This window comes from Coloeus monedula (assembly GCF_965178545.1).
Source record: "Coloeus monedula genome assembly, chromosome: 1".
Classification (NCBI taxonomy): Eukaryota; Metazoa; Chordata; class Aves; order Passeriformes; family Corvidae; genus Coloeus; species Coloeus monedula.
The window spans coordinates 71,588,740-71,610,930 of NC_138781.1; the positions used below are offsets into that span (position 1 = coordinate 71,588,740).

Genomic DNA, 22,191 nt, shown 5'->3' on the forward strand with positions numbered 1-22,191 from the left:
CTTTCTCTGAAGTGTCTCCTCAGGTAAAGGAGATAAACACCACCCCGTGGGACACGCTCTGTCTCTGGGGCCTCCAAGCTCTTTGCCAAGAACTAGCACCTATCCCTGTCTTCAGAGCAGCCAGACCCATAGAGAAGGTGGTTGTCTCTTGTGTCTGACAGCCCCTGACTCCCACTGATCAGCCATGGACCAGTTTCCTGGTGGAGTCATCCACTGCTGAGCTACACAAATAAAGCACACTCAGCTTCGCAGTCACTCGTGCTTACCCCACTTCACCAAAAGCACCACGGTCTGCCCAGTGCACAACTGGTTCCTGGGGAAAGGCAACAACTCGGACACAATTCCCCACTCCACCCACAACCCCTAGGCCCCACACAAAGCTCCTGGTGCACGTACCCTCATGACTCACAGCTGCTGCAGCAGATGCGCACAGCACAGCCCTGTCAGCCAGCAGGGAGAATCCCCAATCCAATGGGACTTCAAGGACACCATGCACAAAGCTGTTACTGGTTCAGTCACCTTCAGCACTGCACTGATGAACACAACCAGCCAGGCTCAGGGCAGCCATCAGCCAGGACACCTCTGCCTGAATATGTCTGTACACAAGCTCCCAGGACGGCAAGGAAAAGCAGGAAATAAAGTGTCCATGCTTCTGGCAGCATCTAAGCCCTTGGTGCTAAGAGAAAGAGCCATCATCACTACTCCCTCACCTCTGGATATAGGTCTTGCACGTCCTCCTCCCTTCACTACCAGGTTAGAGGCTGGCCCCTCTCTTGCACCCCATGTAATGCCAATTTCCACAATGCACCTATTTCATCTCAGTGTCCCAACAAACATCCCCATTTGCTGAGAAAATACCAGTCTTCTTGCTCCAGTAATACTGTCTACACTTACATGCATACTGTACGTGAAAGTGCTATCAATCCCTGTGTGGATAGAGAAAGGGAGCAGAGAGGGATCTGGAAGCACTGATTGGTTCCTCTCTAGCCAAAGGCACCAAAGATCTCTAGCCAAAGGCACCAAAGAGGTTCTGAAGGTCAAACTGGGGATTGCAGCCACGTGTGCAATTGGCCATCAATGCTGATGCAAGCACAAGGAGGCAGCAAAGGCACGATGCCTGCAGGGTTATCCGACAGCTTGCAGAAGACAGCTAGCTCAATTTGCTCCCCTACTGTGAAGCAGGCATGGAGAGTAAGAACACAGGAACAAATCAATGTGAGTTTAGCAAAAAGTCAAACCTGCACAGGTAAAGAAGTTCAGCAGCACAAGTGTTAAACTCATTCTTTCCCATCAAGAAACCCATGTCATACACTCTGATCAAACAATTACACCATGTTATTAACAAAACCACCCTCACAATTTATATTGTATGTATATAAATAAAGCATTTTTAATTTTTTAATAAAGAAAAAAAGATGGTAACTGACTAATCCACAACACATCATCCCTTTCTCTGAGCCAAAGCTGATTTTATTTGCCTTTCTTCATTTTTGCAGTCTTTTCTTTCCTCTTCTTCACATGTTTTGGGATTTTGGTTTTTCTCTTTTCTCTTTGGGCTTCTTTAACCATCTTTTTCCTTTCCTATAAAGAATCAAACACCATTCATTTAAAGCCAGAAGGGCATGAAGAATTTTGAGCAAGTCAGTCAATTGTTACATTAACAAGTTAATTAACACATGACATAAAAATAAGGTTATCAAGATAAAGAAATTTAAAAAATCAATAGGAACGGTGAGGGGAAAGGAAAAAGGAAATACAGGTTGGGAATAGAGCCCAGACCTGCACACTGGTAATGACAAGGCACACTTCAAACTCGTTAAAACCTCAGTTTCATGCAACCTTTGAAGAAAGTGAACAAGAGGCACTCTTAAATCATGCTACTTACACCTAAGATTACAATAGGTTGTCTGGTCTAGGTTTTCTGCTACCCACAGGACTATTATAGCATGTGTTTTTATGTGTCATGCAAAAATATTGACCCAGTAAGTGCCGGTAACTCAGAGCAAGCTGATCATCACCAGGACTGGCAGGAAAGAATGCCATGCTACTGCAACACACTGTAAATTTGTGCAGACACAGAAGGGACGAGACTCAACTAGAAAACAAGTCAGCAAAATGGAAGGGGCAGGCAGAAGTAATTGCTGCTAATCAGTTGTTGAACCTACAGCTAAATACACAGGTTACAAAAAAACCCTCATCCTAAACAAAAAGAAGTCCAAATGAAAACCTATCAGGATGAGAAGTGGCCAAGACTTTCCTGCTTCATATCTGAAAGGCAGCAGGCTCTAGACTGGCAGTGTGTAGTAGAGTCCTGCATTTTTATTTGACAGATATGAAATATATTATCTTATCTTTTCTAGGAAGAGAAAACTAAAATGCAGTGCCCCAACCCTTGAACCCCTTAAGCCCAGCAAGTTTCACCCTCCTTTTTTTTTTTTTGCACAGCACCTTTTTAGGCTGCCAAAAGGCTCTCACCCATGAGCGATACTCAGCAGGAAAGCCTCAGCAAAACTGAGCATACTGTTCTGCAATTTAGAAAATGAAACCTAAACAAACAAACAAACAAACAAAAAAGGCAAACAAACAAATGAACAAAAAAAACCCCCAGACCCTAACCATAATCCTTTTGCTGCATCTCTTGCCCACAGCAAAGCTAGCCAGTCCGTATTAATGGTACTGCAAAAGCCACTGTGGTACCAACACTGCCACCAATTCTCCAGTTCTACAGACCAAGTGGTCTCAGCTGTCTGGGCATAAGGAGGTTGGTCAGGGACTACAACCACAAACCTGAACACCACAGCCTGGAAGAGTAGCCAGAGGGACTGAAAAGCTGCCCAGGCTTCCCTGAATTCTACTTTGCGTAGCCCTGTAATTCCCTGTAGAGATCTCCCTTCTAGCCTTGCCTAGGCTACAGAGAGCTGTGATCCACACTGCTCTACGTAAAACCACCATTAATAAAGCATCCCCAATGAAATTCACTGTCTCTACTCTTGTTCTCCAGAACAGAAGTCCACGCTTGTCTCAGACAAGAAGCAGCAAGAGCCACTAAGTTTGGATTTTTTTGTGTCACAGAAGCAAAGGTGGGAAAAAATAAACAATTCCTGACCATCTGACCTTTTTGTCCATGCTAATTTCAGCAGGTTTATCTTTGGGATGTACAGATTCTTTACAGCCTGAATCAGAGTCCTCTGAGCTGCCACCATCATCATCATCAGAGTCTGTTTCTGAATTATCTGCCTTTTCAAGAAGTGCAGGAATCTGCAAGACATCAAGAATTACATCAAATCAAAACCAAGAAACCTAATGACAATATACACACACACATATATGCACTATGCGTATATATATACTCATAAAAAACAAAACAGAATCTGCTGCAAAGAAACCCTCGAGCAATCTGATGCTATCTCCCTTACTACAGCCCTCACTGAGTCTCAAGATAAAGAATGAAAAGTAGGTTAAGCCAAACTAAGAACAAGGATTCCAGAATGTACAACACAGATTCTTTTAGGTCAGGGCTCAAAGCACAGCTGTTATTTGCACTCCCAAACTAATTTCCCTAAGTTAAACAGCAATTTGCTAGCATATGTGGAAGCCTATTTTTAATTATCCTTGGATCATACCCAAATCTACCTTGGGGGCACCGTATGTATTCTACATTTCAAACACAAATACCTGCACTGGAACACTCACTTATTCTTAAACAAGCCTGGAGACTATGCTACAGCCTGATCCCATCCATATTTATATTTCCATTTTGAATCAAGAGTCTACACCACTGCTAGAGAACATTCACAAAGTAAGGAGGGGGAATCCACACAGGGCTTCTGCCTTGAATGACATGGCTCCAACTGATCTGTATCCAACTTCTCATCCAATGTACTTTACAGAAGTGTCACTGTCAAGTACTTCAAATAAAATAAGACATAATATCTTATGCCTTATACTGGAGGACTGTTCTTTAAGCAATATTACAACAAAGATACCCTGAACATACCAAAACTTGCAGTCGTGCAACAATTTAAATCAATTACATTTTACATAACCAGAAAACACTTTCCCTCATCTCCAACTTAACTTTAGAGACCATGGCCACAGCAAGGACTGTAATTTCATTCTCAAGCAACCCAGCATCAGCCACAGTGCAGGAAAGCAATTTCTGTGTTGTGCAGACACACTGCCATGCCAGACCCATCCTGGACACAAATGGTCACTCTACAGACAAGAGGCTTCTTTCTGCCAGGACCAGGCATTCTCTGAAGTACCTGTAAGCACTTTCACGAAAATGGCTAAAATGAAGGGTTTCAAAAGGACCCTCTCACCTTCTGAACACCAGACAAATCCTTCTTCAGTCCTGTCACAGTCTGGTAGAGAATCTGCTCCAAGGGAGAGAGGAAGAAATTACATTGTCAAATTATGTCTTAATTCTTTGTGCTCAGAGAAAATTACTATCTAAAAATAAATTCAAAGAAATAAAGACCAGGATAGAATCCACAATGTTAGTATTAGTACTAACCAGACAATTTTAAATTATAATATAGATTTAGTACTCCACACCTTGGTAGCAAAGCTTCTGGTTTTCTTTGTTGCTAACAGTTTCCAGTAAGAAAAATTCATATTCCCTCTCTTTTTTTTTTGCAGGGCCTCAGCATGCCTACTCACATTATCTTGCTGAACATTCAATGCCATATCCTCTTCTTTCAATTTCATCATTATGTCCACATCCCTCTCATAGTTTTTAACTTCAGTCAGAGTTCGAGGTATGTAGGCCTTCTTAAATACCTAGCACAGTGAAAGGAAACACAGACTTACTAATTTACATATAGCATCGTGACAGTTTTCTCTCCTAATTATGCATCCTTAGGAGAATAATCACAATCAGAGAAACAATAAATGAACATGGCAGTCATCCACTACCATTTGAACTACAGACTTATTTTTTGTTTGTTCTTTTTTTTTTTTCTGTAGGAGCAGACTTAATGTGCAACCTACACATTATTGATGGATCTCAACTAATACGGCTCCTTCCTTTGTGAAGCCAGCCCTCTTACAAAATTCTCCAACCATCTCTCAGCCTACTTGAGTCCTAAGGTTTTGTACCCTAAAAATTTTTCTAATGTTTTTATTGTAATGTTCACAGTGCCTTCAGCAGGCAACTCCATTGAAATGCACTGCTAGAACTTAATCTCTTTATGTAACAATACCTGCTTCAACCTACAGACCAACTCAAAAAAGGTTCTTGCAGCAATAGAGTAAAAAACTAACTGCAGTATCAACAACATACTTGAAATTTGTCACATTTGAAACGATCTTTCAGCAAGCTTACAACCCTACCAGATCAGAGAGAGGTGTTTTGCTTCTCTGTTTCATGGTATCAGTTCAATCCCAGAACATCATCTTCATGACCATCACTGCTCATCTAAGAGCTGTGCACAAAGCACGGGTCCCTACTTCCACAGAGCTGCCCTTACAGCTCTACTCTTTTGCGAGGGGAGCGATACAAATTAGCCATGGTCACATGGAAAGTCTAAGAGAAATGAACTGAACTTAGATGCTATGAAACCACCTCTCTGACAGGTCAGTACCTCATGTAAGCAAAGGAGCAACTTGCTTGCAGAAGATGGGCTTGCTACCAAACACTACCATCTGACTCTATAGCGCAGTAGTTTTATGCCAAAGGTACACTGGGAAACAAAAACCATCTTTCCATGGTCAAGTCTGAAGCAGTTAGTAAAACCTGCTGAGCTCCAAGACAAAAAAATCTTGGATAAATCAAGTAGTGTTGAGTGAGGTTTTTGTTGGTTGTTGGGTTTGGATTTTTTTAAACTGTTCTGGAACAGATAGTTAAGACTAAGGTAGAAATGGTTGTATCTTTACATTAAGTATTTCCAGAACACTAACAGCTTTCTGTAATGGACTTGAGATGGCTTCACTTAATGTAAAAGCAGGGGAAGAACTGAATTAGACTGGGACTGGAGCTAGGTAGGCAATTTGGCCAATGCACATATCCAAATAGCCTGCTTCTGTATCACTGGTCCAAAACCACTCTGGTCCAAAACCACTGGCATAATCAGATCTCTCTCTGATTTTTTGTTAACTAAACCTGAACTGGAAGATACATCAAGGGATCTAGCTACGAGCAAACCAAATCTGGTTTAGGAAATGGAGTATTTGCCTTCTAACAGCTTATCACTGTCAACTTTTACACATGGTGCCCCTTAATACTTCACATCTCAACTATGTCAAGACATCTCAGTATCACAAACAATGTTTTGTTTATCATCAGCTGTACATTTTTCCAAAGAAAAACAGAACATTTTTCAGTGTTTACAAGACATAAGGTTAATACTAATTTCATAGCAGGAACAGAAATCCTCACTTCCTCATCCACTTTATCTTGACTGGATCTTTCCTCCTCTGTTCTTTTCGATGCTATTTCCATTGCCTAAAGAAATACAAAACAATACAAAAAAAGTTATCACTCTTTAGAATCGCACCACTAAGTCTTTAGAATCACATCCAACTATTCCCATCTGCATTTCTCCCGGTGCTCCACTGTCACTCACACGCACTCCAGCTTTCCCTATGGGAATGCCGCCAGCGACACCTATTGGTAACCAGCACACTTAGAGCTGCAGATCAGGCCTGTAACAGAGGGATAACACACTTGCTGCTCCCCCACACCAAACTGTGGCAAGCCCAACACGGCTACAGCACATACAATACCACTCTCCAATAAGCATGGTTATATTTCCTCAGAGCTTCTCCTTGCCAGAAAGAAAGAGCTAACTTAAAGCATCCTGGTTCTTATAGCACCTCAAACAGACATTTAAATCTTCATTAGACTTTCTGAGAAAACATGCAATGGAAGTAGTGTCACCCTACAATGGTATAAATGGAAAAGACCTATGTGCATTTTTGAAGCACTAGCACAACAATGTCATGTGCTGGCTTCCTTACAGTAGGAGGTAGAGTAAATGAGGTGAAAGAGCTTGAACTAGATCAGATTTTATTGTCCTCCTACTAACCAACAAGGCCATGAGGTCTTACCTTAGACAGGTAGTCATCAATGTTCTCACTTGTGATAGAAGGATCAGTAATAAATTCAAACAGCTCCCTCACAGTCATCACTGCAACATTGTGCTTCTGGAAGAAGTCTGCCAGGAAAAAAGGGCAGAAACAAAACCCATAAGTAATTCCATCTAACATATGCAGCTCTGATGTTAAAGTGACAATTCCAGCAAGCCAACAACTCTGATGACTTGGGAAAGTCTCAGCAGCACATTCTACATCATACTGAGTTTAGTTACCAGATGCTTGGCTATCTGAAATGAAACTGTTCATCTTCCAGATGCAACAAATACTGAAAGGAGAAAAACTGCATAAATATAAAAGCCAAATCAATTTCAGCAGGATCCAGACTTAACAGAGTAGGAGCTAAGTAAAGAATTTAAGACAGGTGTAGTATTTGCAATGACTAAGATGAAAAAAAATATGTATTTCAAATAAGCAATGGAGACCTCAAACTTTTGCTAGAGAGAAACAAGTGTCCACTGAAATACAATGCAGCCTAATTATGATCCACCCAAAAGGGAAGACACATTCATGTCCTGGAACATTCCTCACTACTACACTCAGGACTGGTTTCTTAAATCAATTATGATCAATTATGATGAAACTTGTAGGCTGCATTTCTGTTCTGAAAAAGAGCAGCGAGTGACACTGAGGACTGTTTAACAAGTATTTCCTACTAAAATTCCCTGAAGATCTCTCACTCTGAGAAATTAATCATAGAAAGATTAGAAAAGGACTTAGTTTGGAGGCAGCTCTCTGTGCCCATGGAACCACGAGTCTCTGCAAAGATTGCACCTAGAGCAGAACCAGGTGTTTCTTAGAGTCTCTGGGGAAGGTTTAGACAGAAAAGGTTGCAGTGACAGAAGACAAGCAAAACAACACCAAAACCAATGCAACTCACTGAAACACTAGAATATCTAGAGAGAGTGAGTCAAAAGACATGAATAAAGAGCAAGGGTGCAACTAGCTGAGCCAGAAGTGAGTTACTAGAAATTCGTGAACTGACAAGGAATAAGGAAAAACCAGCATACTGGGTACCAAGACACATAGCATCAAAATGCACACAGTTCTTTGCACTCTTTCAAGAGTCTCTGTAAAATAAGAAAAAAGTCAATGTGAAAAGAAAGGGGGGACAAAAGCAGCCTACAATGAGAGATTTTTTTTGTCCTCAGGGACACACCCTACCAGGAGGTGTGTACCTGTTACACAACACATACACCCACGCATGAAGATCAAATCCTCAAGAGAAAAACACCATTAAACTTAACTTTTCAAACTACTATGACAAGTGATAATATATCTAATTAATTACTCTATGCCTTGATCCTCTCAGCTGCCCTGGACAAGTAAGTGCAGGGAATTTCATAACACAGAACAACTTCTTGCCAGCTGAGGAATTCCATATGTGGATTCAGCTCACAGAAGGAAATACATCAGTATGTCTGCACAGTACTTTAAGTAAGGGAAGTTAAGATTGGGGTGAGCACTGCTGCACACTGGGACTGATCTTAGATCTATCCTAAGTCTGAGATCCAGCCACGTGACTCATTTCAGACAGGTAATTTCTGGCAAAATAGGCTGCACTACTCTGAACTCAGCACAGTACACTACTCCCTGAGGAAGTCACGAGAACATAGAAGTAGTGTAACTTCTACAGTCAGTTATACCTGAAAGAACATAAGGTGAACCGAGTTCATCCTGCTAAACAAACGAGCTGTCAGAAGAAGGGTTGAAGCACAGCTCCCTCACCGTTAATGTTGGCACAATCCTTCCGCAGGAACTCCAGTGCATGAGGGTGGTCGTGCTCCACAGACTGAGATACATCAATGATGTACACGTCCCCACCATGGTACCTGCAAGGAAATCCCACACAGAGCTACACCAACCCCATCACATTACTGAGGGGCAGGGAACAAAGCATGCTTCAAACTTCAGAACCAGCAAAAAAAATCTTAACTTCCTTCTCCAGCACACACCTTGCATGTTAGCACCAGGGTGGCTTTTTTCACTCAATCCCTACCCTCCCCTACACAAGTTGTATAACTGAACTTTTTAAAAAAATTGTCTCCTCATGAACAAAAAAAAAAGCAGAGAGGCACGTGAAAAAGAAAAATCAAGAAAAAAGTTATAAAAATGATACCTTACTAATTTTTGCCTGAGTTGACAGGTTTTTTTCTCTTTGTGAGGGGGTTTTGTGATGTGGGTTTGTTGTGTGTTTGGGTTTTTTTTGGTTGGTTGGTTGGTTGGTTGGTGTTGGGGTCCCTTCCCCTGCCATGTGGTCCTGGCAGAGGGGCCCTGAGGGCACAGACACGGGGTTTCCCTGCCCCTGCTCAGCCTCGTTCCCATTGGTTGGTTTGTGTTCCCTGCGCGGGCAGAAGGATCCTCGGGTCCCGTGACTGGAACAGTTCCTGGGCAGAGCCCTGGCCATGCGGCTGGAGAAATAAACATCTCTGAAACATCTAACAAGAATCCGTCCATAGATATTTCTTTCCCACAGGCCTCGTTGTCTGATACACGTGTTGCAGTGCTCCCACTGTAACAGGTTGGGTTTTTTGTATTTGTGGCTGTTTTTTGTTTGTTTGCCTGTTGGGTTTATTTCACAGAGAAAGCTCAGATCTGGATTAAAAGCTACATAATTAATTAGGTAAGTTACGAAACCCAGTAATGACAAGGACCCCACCCTCCCTGAAAGGTACATCAGTACTCTCACACAGAGGTTGCCAGTGCATACATTTTAGATGTCACAACTCAGAGCAAGGATTGAAAACATACAGCATATTAAATTCACTGAGATCTGCGTGAACAAGTCTGGCATCTTGGTACATTCTTCTCATGTACTGGATGATCTGTAGGTAGAGCTCCCGGACTTTGGAGTCAGATAACTGAGCATTCTTCAGCAGAGGAGCAGGCCTTGAAATTACAGAAAAAGTAACAAAAAGTAAATACTTTTTCCTTCTTCATAGCAGCTGCAAATGCTTTAATTGCTGCGCCAGATCCTTTCACTCCCTGAGTATGTCAGGCAAGTCAGCATGAGCAACCAAATGCAAGGAGCCAGCAGGAAGGGCAGCAAAACTTTGCTACACGCTTGCCAAAGATTATGGAGCTCTATTCCCAAGCGGCACTAATTTGGACCATGCTACATTAATATTGCTAACTACAAACCAATGACCTATCTTCATGTATGATTAGCAAGCCTTTCCAGCATTCACCTCTGGTTAAACCACTTTATGAATTAATTTTGCACACAACTAAGGCTTCAAAATCACACAGACTGCCTGCAGTAGTAGCTGACAAATGTCTGGGACCATTCCACAGGTCACAGGCAGATGTTAACTTTACAAGCCTAAAGTAACTGTAGGTAAATTCAGAGGGTTGGTTTGTTTGGTTTTAATAAATCTTTGGGAAAAAGCTATTACTAAATTAAAAAAACCCCAACCAAACAAAAAAATTTATTTTCTAAGGATACTTACCTATCACCTTTACCAATAAAGCCCATGACAAGCACATGACTCCTTAGCATAATTGGCTCTGGGCAAGGTATCTGGGCCGTATTCAACCTGAAACACAGGAACAAAGCCACAAAAAAAATAAAACCAAACTCTGTTTGCTTTGCACTAGTGCATAGAGGAGCTCTGTAGCTTTGAACATAATACACAGTGAGAACTCAGGAAATGCACACAAAAAGCCACAACCATTCTGACCCTTTTCTAAGCATTCCTGTGTCAAAGAACCTTTACACACTTCAGGTTAATCCTAGATTAACCTATATCACACAGTGTGCTGCTGCTCAGCAGCAGCTATTTCTAGCTTTTCCTTGCTGTTCAGTCATGTCAGACAGAGTTCAGACACTGAAGAGCTTAGAGCATTAGCAGCAAAACAAAAGAAGATCTTTATTCTTCCTTCCCCTTTTGTCCCTCTCCCATCATGAAGCTTAAGACACTTTTCTGAGCACTCCAGAGACCCTAAAGGGTAGTGATAGCCACAGTCTAGCAATGAGTACCTCCTATAAATGTGAAACTTTCGGTAACCTCTGTATGATGAAATAAAAACTGGAAAAATCACCTTATTAAATTCCTCATTTCTTTTTCGGCCCACGTCTTCACCATTTTTCTTGGGTTGCCTTTGCAGTATCCATGACGAAATCTTTAAGTAAAGAAACAAAAGATAACAGGGACTCCTAGCCTATCAATGCAGCATGAGCACCAGTGATTTTAACACCTTTCAAAACAATCCCTCTTCCCCAGTAAAATCAGGCAGAAGTCAAACTCACCTGAATTCACCACTCACATACTTATCCCGATCTTTAAACATCAGAATAGAGGTTTTGTAAATCTTTATTGCTCTGTTCTCTCCATTTGCAGTACTGGCATGATATACATTGGCCTATCAGATTAAAAAGGGAAGAAATACCATTAAGGACAAGCCCTTTAAAGTGACATAATCTCTCTTCTTCTCATTCTGATACCTGGAAAAGACCTGATCTCACCCCAGCCTGTGCATGGCACCCAGCTGAAGGAGACTGCACACAAGGCAATCCTTTTTCCATGAAAGACAGCTTACAGGAAGTACGTAAGATGGGGCAGGGGTGCAGCAATGCCCGCAGAATAAAATCAACATTGCACAGGAAAATTCTGCCTCATCCACACTTGGGAGACTGAAACAAGCCCTTGTGTGAAGGGTTAACTTGAGCCTGTGCACTATTCAGGCCCTAAAGCATGGACCAAATGTCTCACATTTCTGCCTCTACACAGGGGGGAAGTCTGTCTTTAATCAGAATTCCCTGGGTTTGTATGTTTTTCCAGGCACTATTTAATACTGTGGCCATACATAACTTTGCCAAAACTTTTGGTTGAAAGATGCAATTAACAACATCCACTAATTTAAGATAATATTAAAGCATTCTTAGAGATCTTCCATACTTGGGAAACTTGGTTTCCCTTAACGTAAATAACTTTTTTCTTAAGATAACTTCCTACCAATCAAGCAACACAAAAATGTAGAACTAAACCCTAGTATTACACTACATCTTCTGAGCACCATAAACTTCCATCCAGCCTGCTGAAAAAAAAATCCTACTACATTATTTGCAATAAAACTTACTTCTTTCCCCGTGCTGATGCAGCCATTGATTTCTGATATGATACCTCTAGAGAGCATCTTGAACAGAATGATTCGGGTCCTTGGATCCAACACCTCAAATTTAACACAGAAAACTCAGCAGAGGACAAAACCTAGTAATAGTGTCCAGTCTTGGTATCATATTAAAGAGCCCTTGGCATCAGACTATTCTCAAGGATCGAATAATAATCTGAACAGCAACTACTCAGAATTTTGCCATGAATCTAGAATGATACTTCACTCTTTCTTCCAAAATTATTAATTTTTTTTTTCTTTCTTTTAAACTAAGCATATGTTGTTGAGCTAACCCTAGAAGAGACAAAGAAAACATTTTCCACTCATAGTTGCATTTAATGTTTCAAAATAAGATTTTTCTTGGGATATAGATACCATAACTGAAATAAAACAGCCATGTGGGCTTGGACCAGTAATAGTTCAGTCTTGTTAAAAAAGAAAAAAAAAAAAAATTGAAAACCCAACATTTTTTCTTGTTCTTTGGAATAAAAGCTTAAGATGAAATTCTGCATTGCACACATGAACAAATCACAATGTTAAAGACAAAAATGAGCTCTAAAATGTTTATGGAACCAAAGCTAACCTTCAAATATGAAAGAAAGAAAGAAAGAAACAACAGGTCTCTTCAGGATAACATGGGAATCAGAATCCCAAAACTCTGTTCCTACTCTGTTTTATCATTGATTCCAAAATTCTACAATATTTGCTCTGGTCAAAAGAAAACTTTGATGAGCAAAGGACTTACCTGTTCTACTGTTGCTCTGTCTGACTTGTCTTTGACTCGGTACCTAGCAGAAGTGAAAATAAAATGTTACAATCCCACATATGAGCTCGGTACTTTGACAGCATTTGACAAACTGTGATATTCTGTGTCAGATGACAGCCTCAAGAAGTAAGGCTTTCAGTTCATACAGAAGCAAAGGCTTCTCTTGCAGCACAGGGATGGAAAGGAAAAAAACCAACAAACCACCACCATAAACATCAGAGCCCATCACTTTTGTAGATTATCTTCTTGCCTCTTCTGAATTATGCTCATTCAGGAGGAAACTGTATCTGTCTTTACAACTTAGGGCTATAAGCTGCAGGCCAAAAAAAAAATTCTTAAGAAGAAATACTTTTCCCTCACCAAATCATCAGGAGGACCCTTTAAAAGGCCTCCAATACCTTTTTAGCTCAGCTGCTTAAGGATTTCTGTTTAGAAAAAAAGAGTATCAAAGGGTCTTTTCTAGGGCAATGACACCATCACTTCTGTCTTACTATATTACACCAACACAATCAGATGTGCTACCAGTGACAGAAGAAGCAACTTTGGATGGTCTTTTGAAGACCAAAGGGCAAACTGCATGTAGACTACTTCTAAATCTCATTTTTCTTAACAAACTTATTCAAACAAAGAAATAAGAACAACGCTTCTGGGTTCAAAGTATTTCAGTGAAAATAGAACCAAAAGTAATACTTACATGTCTGCTTCCTTCTGTCTAGACTTTTCTGTGACTCTGTTTATAACGGAGTCATCAAAATTTAGCTTATCTGAAAAACACGTAAGAAGAAATGAAAAAAACCCCAAAACCCAAAGAAGTTTCCTACACACCAGGGTTAACCTAGCGCTTCACTCTGTTTACATTTCAAGGTAGGACTGTAAGGTAACAACACAGATGAGTGAGGCAGTTCCAAGGACTTGGAAATGTGATGCCAGTAATGCCTTTTGGATAACATCTCTCCATTTAATTTGTCTGTTCTTCTCTTATAACAGTCAAATGCCACTTTTCTTAACACAATAAGCAACAGCCTCCCAGATTCTCTCCAACAATGCATTTAAATGGTGTTTGATTAAAGGCTAAATGTATAAAAGCTGCTGTATTTGGCTACAAATACCAGCAACCTTCATTCTAGCACCACTTTGCTATAAAGAAAAACACAACCTCTGATTGCTACCTTGACAAAAGGTGCCAATCACAGCTACTCCTAGTCCTGACAGGCTTTGCTGAGCAGCCATTTCCATCTCAGGGTAAAAATCAAACCACACCAGCTGGGACAGCAGCCTCTTCACTTTGCACAGGAACTCTGCCCCTGGGAGAGAACTGCTGCATAATGTACCCCCAAATACTACAGGAGACTGCAGTCATCTAGAAAATTGTAGCAGCTTTGGGAATGACCAACATCACAACAGAGAGCTGGTACTCTCCATCCAACCAAACATCTTGTTTCTACAGAGAATCTCGGGAACAAAGACTTCATGTTGTCTGGAGAAGTCAAGGGGAAAGAAAAAACCCCAACCAACTAGCCATGTGGTTCTGAAAGTGGAGAGAGAGGGGTATGACAGCCAGTTTGTGGAGACTAAAGGCAACTTCAAGTACACAAAAGCCATTTTTAACCTCTCTGGCAATGGTTAGCTCACCCATTCCAGTGAGTTCTGGCTTAACATAAATGCAATTAGTCTGAGAATGACACGGAGTAGTAACTGTTTCAGTAACAGATGACAATGCAATTATACTCACCTAAATTAATTTTGTGTTCAAATTTTCTTAAAACCTTGCCTGCAGGGGTTGACAGTTTTGCTGAAGAGCAATTAGGGGTCTGTCTATTTGCCTGAAACAAAGGATTTACTAACATAAGTCACCTTCTGTACACAGCCCTTTGAAATTCAGACCATATAAGTGGAAAAGTCATCTCAAGTGCCTATGCCTAAAGCTATGAGAAGAAAACCACATGGGGTAAGGAAACAAGTATGGATTAACACCAGATTTTACTTAAATCAAGAAAAGAAAATACAGGTAACACATCAGTTAAAATTCTAAAAGTGCTCCAAAACATGGTTACTTTTAGTCTAGAAAGCTACAAGTCTCTCATACAGCACTTTTTCTGTCTGTAAAAGGAAAAGAACAGGAGACAGAAACAAAACAAGAGAAAAAAATGCAGAGGTAATGAACAGAGAAAACTTTCCAAGATTCTGTCTTTTCCTACATGTAGTCCTCTCCAAACACAACTAACACCTGAACATGATTTCACCATCATTGAACAGCACAAACCTCTAAATAAAGGCAAGAATATACCACCCAGGATAAGCACTGCCAGACATGCTATGCTATGATCAGCACCACTCTGATTTATCTCAACTGTTCTGCTAAGTTGGTATCAATAAGAAAAATGAGGTTTTGAATCTCTAGTGTCCAAGCTGATGTGAGAACTAGCATCCTTCTTACCTTCACATGTGCTTTTCATTATGCACAATGCCAGAGTTTTTGTGCCAACACCATACACTCTAAATTAACTCACTTCTAGCACCTCCCTCCATTTCCTATGCTTGTTTTTTTTCTTTGCCTGCTTCACTATTAAGTCAAAAATAGAACCAGTTTCACCCTGGATATGATTAGCAGATAGTCTTAAAATTAAATAGAAAGGTTGGGGAAGATGGTCAGAAACACAGAGGACAAATACCAAAAAGAAAGGAACATCTGAAGAGATCAGGTTGAGCAAAGAAAGAAAAGCTGAGAAAGGTAAGGAACAGAAGGAAACTGCAGTGACAAAGAGAATCCAGCAACAGGGTTTGAGACAATAAAATCAAATGAACCTCTGGCTACAACATACATACACATATGGCATGTCAGAGGAACAGACTCAAAGGGAGAGGATTCTCTCAAGGAAAAAAGTCTGCTTGCATTTATCCTCAGTGTGATACTAACAATGAACAAAACCTTCAGGTCAACCCCATTAGCTCTTGGGCACCCTCAAGGCTCACAGAATAGCCCTCAACATACCTGTGGATTGCACCCACCAGCAGCACTGTGGCGCTTCGTGAGTCTTCCCACTTCATCATCCCAGTCCCAGTCTTCATCTTCTTCTTCATCATCGTTGTCATTGTCAGCATCTCCTTCCTCAGCGTTAACTTCTTCACATGTGCATAACTGGCAGCTCTCAGGGACCCCACCCTCTTTACATGTTTCTGTGTCTTCTGCAGATTCACTTAAAAGAAACACAGATGTCTCTATAACTAAAAATGATTGTTACAGTCACCAAAAATACATTTAGCCTCACAAATGACTTCACATTTTCACTCGTGTTTTAATTCACTGCATCCAGTTCTAAGGCCCTCTATTCAGTGAGGACATCGAGGTGCTGGAGCAGGTCCAGAGCAGGGCAATGAAGCTACTGAAGGGTCTGGAGCACAAGTCCTATGAGGAGCAGCTGAGGGAGCTGGGGTTGTTTAGCCTGGAGAAAAGGAGGCTCAGGGGAGACCTTACCACTCTCTACAACTCCCTGAAAATAGGCTGTAGTCACGTGGGGGTCAGTCTCCTCTCCCAGCCAACAAGTGACAGGACAGGAGGACATGTCCTAAAGTTGCAAAGTTGCACCAGGGGAAGTTTAGGCTGGAATTTGGAAGAATTTCTTCACAGAAAAGGTGATTAGACATTGGAATGGGCTGCCCAGGGAGGTAGTGGAGTCACCGTCCCTGGAGGTTTCTAAGGAAAGACTGAACGTGGTACTTAGTGCCATGGTCTGGTTGGCACCGTGGTGTTGGGTCACAGCTCGGACTCGATGATCTCAGAGATCCTTTCCAACCTAGCTGGTGCTATAATTCTCTCATGTCAGTAGCGAGTCACGGTTTTCTGCCAGGACAATTATGTCCCAAAGCAGCACACCTAACGGAAAAGGGAAGCCGAGAAACACACGTAGCGTTTCCTCTCACCTTCTCCTGTAACCGGGCAGCACCACCCGCTCTCCCCTCCCCGCTGCCGGGCGAGTCCCAGCGCTGCTCCCCGCTCGGCTCCGCGTGTTCGCCCGGCCGCGCCCGGGGCCCGGCCCCGCCAGCGCCCTCACTCCGGGCCCCTCGGCGCACCCTCACCTGTCCGAGCAGTCAGCATCGTCGAACTGCCCGGGCACGACCTGGCTCATCACCAGCGCCCGGTAATCCATGGCGGCGGCGGGCAGGAGGCAGGAATCAGTAGCAGGAATCAGGAGCCGGGATGCCCGCGGGACGCAGGCGCCGGCCCGGCCCGGCCGCTACGGCGCCGCCAGAGGGACCAAAAGCAGCGCGGGCGAGCGCGGCTGGGACGGACTCGGGCCAGCTCCGGTCCCAGCTGTAGTCCCCGCCCGCTTTCCCGGCTCCTGCACGGGGACAGCCTGACGCCGGCACACGGGAAAGCCGCGGAAGGACTTTTTCCAAGGACTTGTAGCGGGGGATGGCTTTACAGTGAAAGAGAGTAGGGTTAGATTAGATATTAAGAAGAAGTTCTTTATTGTGAGGGTGGTGAGGCACTGGAACAGGTTTTCCAGAGAAGCTGTGGATGCCTCATCCCTGGAAGTGTTCAAGGCCAGGTTGGATGGGGCTTTGAGCAACCTGGTCTAGTGGAAGGTGTCCCTGTCTATGGCAGAGGGGATGGGACTAAATGATCTTTAATGTCCCTTGCAACCCAAAGCATTCTGTCATTCTATGAATTCCCAGCAGCTGCCGATACATCAATACTGTGGTATACTTGTATCATATTAAATAATATAGCCTTAAAAATACTGCCTCTTCAAGCCCTCTTCTCTTGACTGGGAATGACCATTCCTGCCACAGATTCATGGTTGTTTTCTCTAAAACACTAGTGATGATCTGTGTCCTCGGTAGTAGATACTGAGAAGAATTTTATTTAGTACACTCTGAAATATTAAATTCCAACCTTTATTGAAATAAAGCTCTAATTGAAGCCAAAGGCATTCCAAAATATCAAGCCTGGCTAGAGCCATCTTAGCTCCTAACACCCCTTACATTGAAAAACATTATAATCTGTTTATATACCATGATAATGTAGGAGTAGGAAAATAAAAGCGAGCGCCAGGCTTTTGCTATCTGGTACATAATGGTAAAATTTTTAAATGAAGTCTCTTTTTTTTGTAGATGTTTTCCCATTATCCAAGTGGTATGTGTAAAAGCTATAAAAAAACCTGGGATTGTGCAGAAAACGTGGATGCTTGTACTGAGATACCTTTAAAAAAGATTTAATACAATACGTATAATTTGCATCTGCAACACTTCCATAAAGTCAGCTCATTGAGAGTCTCTGTGCTTATTTTCCCCAATACACAGCCACCAACAGAAATCGGATTAAGATCACCTGTTTACTGATCTTTTTCCTAGAAGCAGGTGTTGGAGGACTCTTAATCCATGTGGGTTGATCCATGTGGGCAGAGAAAGCGCCATTCTACAGGTTTATTTCACTCTCTAATAACTTATTCAGTGCTCTTAAGTAAACATACCCATTTATTGTAATGACAGGGGACTGTTTGAAACATAATACTGCCAGACAATTTCCACATTCATATTGATTCCTTCTATGCTTCAGGCTTCCACATGATTTTTTCTACAACCTTGGAGTGCAGCACACCTTTTTTGTCCCAGGCTTTAAGAGCTCCTTTGGAAGCAAGCACAAACTGTTCTACAAACAATTCATCTGTAACAGGCTTAAGAGAAACAGTCCACTAGGTAATGGTGATACTTTCAGAAGGAGAATGGGAAAAAAAGGTGTCAGAGATTTAGCAGTTATCAGCCCTAATCCATGGGAGGACAGACATCTATCAGACTATGTATCTAGCTTGGACCACTGTAGCTCCATGTTCCAGGCCACACGAGACTGTCCTCAGAAAACTACTACCTCCCTTACTCTACCAATGGCTGCATTATTATAGTTCCTGAAGATTAAGAGTCAAAATGTTTGCTCACACTCGGAGATGCACTAATTCTGTACTTAACACGACATATTATGTAGGACAGGTATACATTCTGGTTCACGCTGAAGCTGGGAAACTGGGTACAGAGACCATAGTCAGAATCCCTGGAAGAACTGCAGTATTGCTCCTTCCTGGAGGAAGTGACTTGAGAAGACCACTAACAGCTTCCTTTTTATATTTGCAGGATGAAATGTAGAGCCCAATGGTGAGAAAAGACAGTGCCTGCCAGCTCTGTGAAGCAACCTGTGTTTCTGAGCCCATCTTGGAAAATCTGAGCTGCAGTATGTTCCTGTTGGTGAGGCTAAACATGAGAGTGATTTCAAGTGCCATGTGCTAGGATGAGCATGTTGTAATGACATTTATCTATCACACTTCCCTCCCCTGCCAAAGTGCCAGGCAGTACTTTGTAGTTCACACTGCTGTCTAACAGATCTTTAGCTGGTGCAAAATCAACAGACTTTGTCAGATTTTGAGGTCAGCTCTTACTGGCATGGCATGAGTGAAGCACATGAACAATAGGGATTGTACAGAGCATGGGGAGACATGAGAGGGGGGAACAGAGCATATGGTCAAGGGAGTTAGATGATTGACAGAAAAACCCATCTGAAAATGGAAAGCAGCATCTATATCCTGAGCAGTTGTTACAGCAACACAGCAAGTGACCAGGATCCTCTCTATCTCATGCACTGTGATTGATATTCCAATATTCTAGGCTATATTTCCACTTTATACAAGACATTGGTTTAAATGGAATAGGCACACATATTTATGAAAGAGAAATTAGCTAATAGGATACATCAGTACTGCTGTGAACATTCAGGTAGTTCCATCATACTTTTGATAGAGGACTAGTGATGAAAAAGGATACGTACTGAGGAGGTCAAGCGATACACTCATTAAGTTCGAAACAAAATACCTATTTTCTTCAGCTGTATTATCTCCATGAATATTCTTTGAAACCACTCTAAAAAAACTTAATTCTTCTTTTGATTGCATATGAATTTCAGGATACCTCTCAGAAAACGAGAGTCCCTAAGCCATGGAAATGCTTGCTTTAGAACCAACATACCTTTCTGCATAGTCGATTGGAAGCAGTCTTTGGGCGTGGATACATTTTTCCCAGAGTAGAAATCCCTAGCCAAGGAAGAACAACCACATCAAAGGAGAAGGTTGGGCTGGCAAAAAGAAAACGATACTAAAAAAGAACTGCAGGAGCCTGGGAGATGTTTCATTGCCAGAATAATTATCAGTTAAACCCGTTGTAGGTCCTCATGAAGAGCCACTTGCAGAAATGTGGAGTCACTGCTGGATTGTATTATTAAAGGATCCTCCGTAACAGACATGTCTTATTTTCTCCCTCAGCACTCTGTCTCTCTATTCAAGACACATTCAGGTTTGGATACTGAGAAGCAGTTTCCTGGAGAAGATAATTTGAACTTGGCTAGCAAAATTCCCTTTGCAGAAGGAGCCATGGTCTTTGAATGGAGGATTGAATGACGAAAATACCCTTCTCTGATAAAATTAGTAGCAGCGCTTTTTTGCACTTATATTGCAAAATTTTCTATGTGAGTGCTGGGCCTCACAGATGTGTAACATAAAAGAGAAGAGCTAAGAATACCAAATGCAGGTGCTGGAGTTGTGCCTTGAATTAACTGAGTAATGAATGTAGGGAGTAATGCATTGGCATTGCAGTTTCTATTCTGATTACAAATTATTTAAAATTTTAATTGATATTTAAATTAAATTATGTTTATTACAGTTATTACAAATTTAAATTAAAATTAAAAATTAAAGAAGTTACAAATTACATGCTTTTGGTAGGCAGCCACTGGACAACAAATAAAGCCTCCAAACAACTGGAGAGAGAATAACATGAATATATCATCTGATTCTTTCCATGAGAACACAGTGCACATACCAGGCTTGATACAGCCAAAAAGAGAAGTGAAAATAGGTATAAAGAACAGTGTAATACAGTACAACAAAAGAGGAAGTACTCTGAGACGGTTTCTACCAGAATCTGAGATGCTTTTTCTTTTTTATAATTTTCTTTTTTTTCAGTTACAGGTGGTGTAAGAAAAAAAGCAAACCAAAACATTTAAACATGGTGGATCAAACTCTACTCCTGTTTATTACTAAATTTATTAAAGTATCTAGGAAATTCCATTTAAAAATGTATAGCCTTCTTCCAACAGACTAACTCAGTACCATTTCAAACATGGTTTTTGCCTTCTTTTGTCTTCAGGGAGTAAAATCTCCCTTTTATCAGCCTTCTCAAAATTCAGTAAATAGAGCAATTCACAGAGCCTGAAAGACTTTTCTAGTTCTTACTTCTTTAATGTAAACATTTATTTTTCTTCATTTTCTACAATCAAATAGGTTAGCCAATAGTTGAATATTGATTTCTTGGTGGTTTTTGTTTCCTTTTTAAAATTCTTGCTTTAAAATCAGGGATTACTGTAAATTAGGCCAAAATCTGACAATTACACTCTTTAGACTTGTCACTGCACTGAAGCTTGATGCAGGTGCAAGGACTGTAGGCAGTGTAGAAGGGTGAACTTCTTAATTTTCATCATTTTGTAATTTGGTCCACATTGATTTATCTTCACAGATGGAAAATTTCCACTGAAGTTGGTGAAAAAATAGCTTGCATAAACTGGACAGAGGGTGTCACCTCTTGTTTTGCAACAGCAGAATGACACTACTCCACCACTACAGTAACAGTATGGGTGAAGTTTACTCAAATTCATCCTCATTTGCTTTTCCATCTGCTCTGAACAGAACGCTGTCAAGCCATGTGACCTCTCCTTCTTCTAATTAATTGGTGATAGAAAGCGTTGTTCCCCCCAGGAAATGCTGAAAGTTGGTAAGGACTCTTTACTCCAGCATATTGGGACATCATTTGCTCCCGAGGAAGAATAAAAACAGGGAGATTAAATAAAGGGATAAAGAGGATCCCTGTAAAGGGATTCTCTCCACTCACAGAATGGGGAGCCCCTCACAGCTCCTTATACACAATCTTATCGTCCTTCCCCCTCTTTATATATAGCGTGATTTAGGTGGAGAGTGGAGTAAGAGTCATATACATAGCAGGATGTTCTTCACAAAGCTTGTTAGCACATGCAGGGATGTGTGTTTTAATCTTTAAACCACCCTTAATTCACCAAGAGTTACTTTTTGACCATTGTGTCCTTCAAAGTTTCAGTGACACAACTTTGTTTCTCTCCTCAGAGCCAGAACAGGACCATCCTATCTCCACAAGCCTCCTCCTTC

General features: G+C 41.4%; 1 protein-coding gene across 2 annotated transcripts; it reads right to left on the minus strand.

The window, feature by feature from the left end:
• Positions 1 to 1,371: 1,371 nt before the first annotated feature.
• RIOK1 (RIO kinase 1) lies at positions 1,372 to 17,196 on the minus strand. 2 transcript variants are annotated; one of them, XM_082297035.1, is made up of 17 exons: positions 17,051 to 17,196; positions 15,966 to 16,159; positions 14,706 to 14,796; positions 13,668 to 13,737; positions 12,953 to 12,995; positions 12,175 to 12,267; positions 11,345 to 11,457; positions 11,137 to 11,217; positions 10,545 to 10,631; positions 9,847 to 9,984; positions 8,824 to 8,927; positions 7,051 to 7,157; positions 6,380 to 6,445; positions 4,663 to 4,782; positions 4,323 to 4,376; positions 3,115 to 3,258; positions 1,372 to 1,581 (listed from the first exon to the last, which is right to left on the minus strand). In XM_082297035.1, the coding sequence occupies exons 1-17, from the start codon at positions 17,067 to 17,069 to the stop codon at positions 1,471 to 1,473; spliced, it is 1,635 nt and encodes a 544-aa protein (XP_082153161.1). In that variant the 5' UTR covers positions 17,070 to 17,196; the 3' UTR covers positions 1,372 to 1,470. The 2 variants fall into 2 exon arrangements, with proteins under 2 accessions (XP_082153161.1, XP_082153160.1); XM_082297034.1 differs by having other exon boundaries at positions 15,966 to 16,170.
• Between the last annotated feature and the right edge of the window lie 4,995 nt (positions 17,197 to 22,191).

Coding starts and splice junctions, on each gene's coding strand:
- RIOK1 (XM_082297034.1), bottom strand. CDS start 17,121: ATGGATTACCGGGCGCTGGTGATGAGCCAGGTCGTGCCCGGGCAGTTC. Junction 14,797..15,965: donor CTGGTGGGTGCAATCCACAG/GTATGTTGAGGG, acceptor CCTTTGTTTCAG/GCAAATAGACAGACCCCTAA. Junction 12,996..13,667: donor AGACAGAAGGAAGCAGACAT/GTAAGTATTACT, acceptor CACTTCTGCTAG/GTACCGAGTCAAAGACAAGT.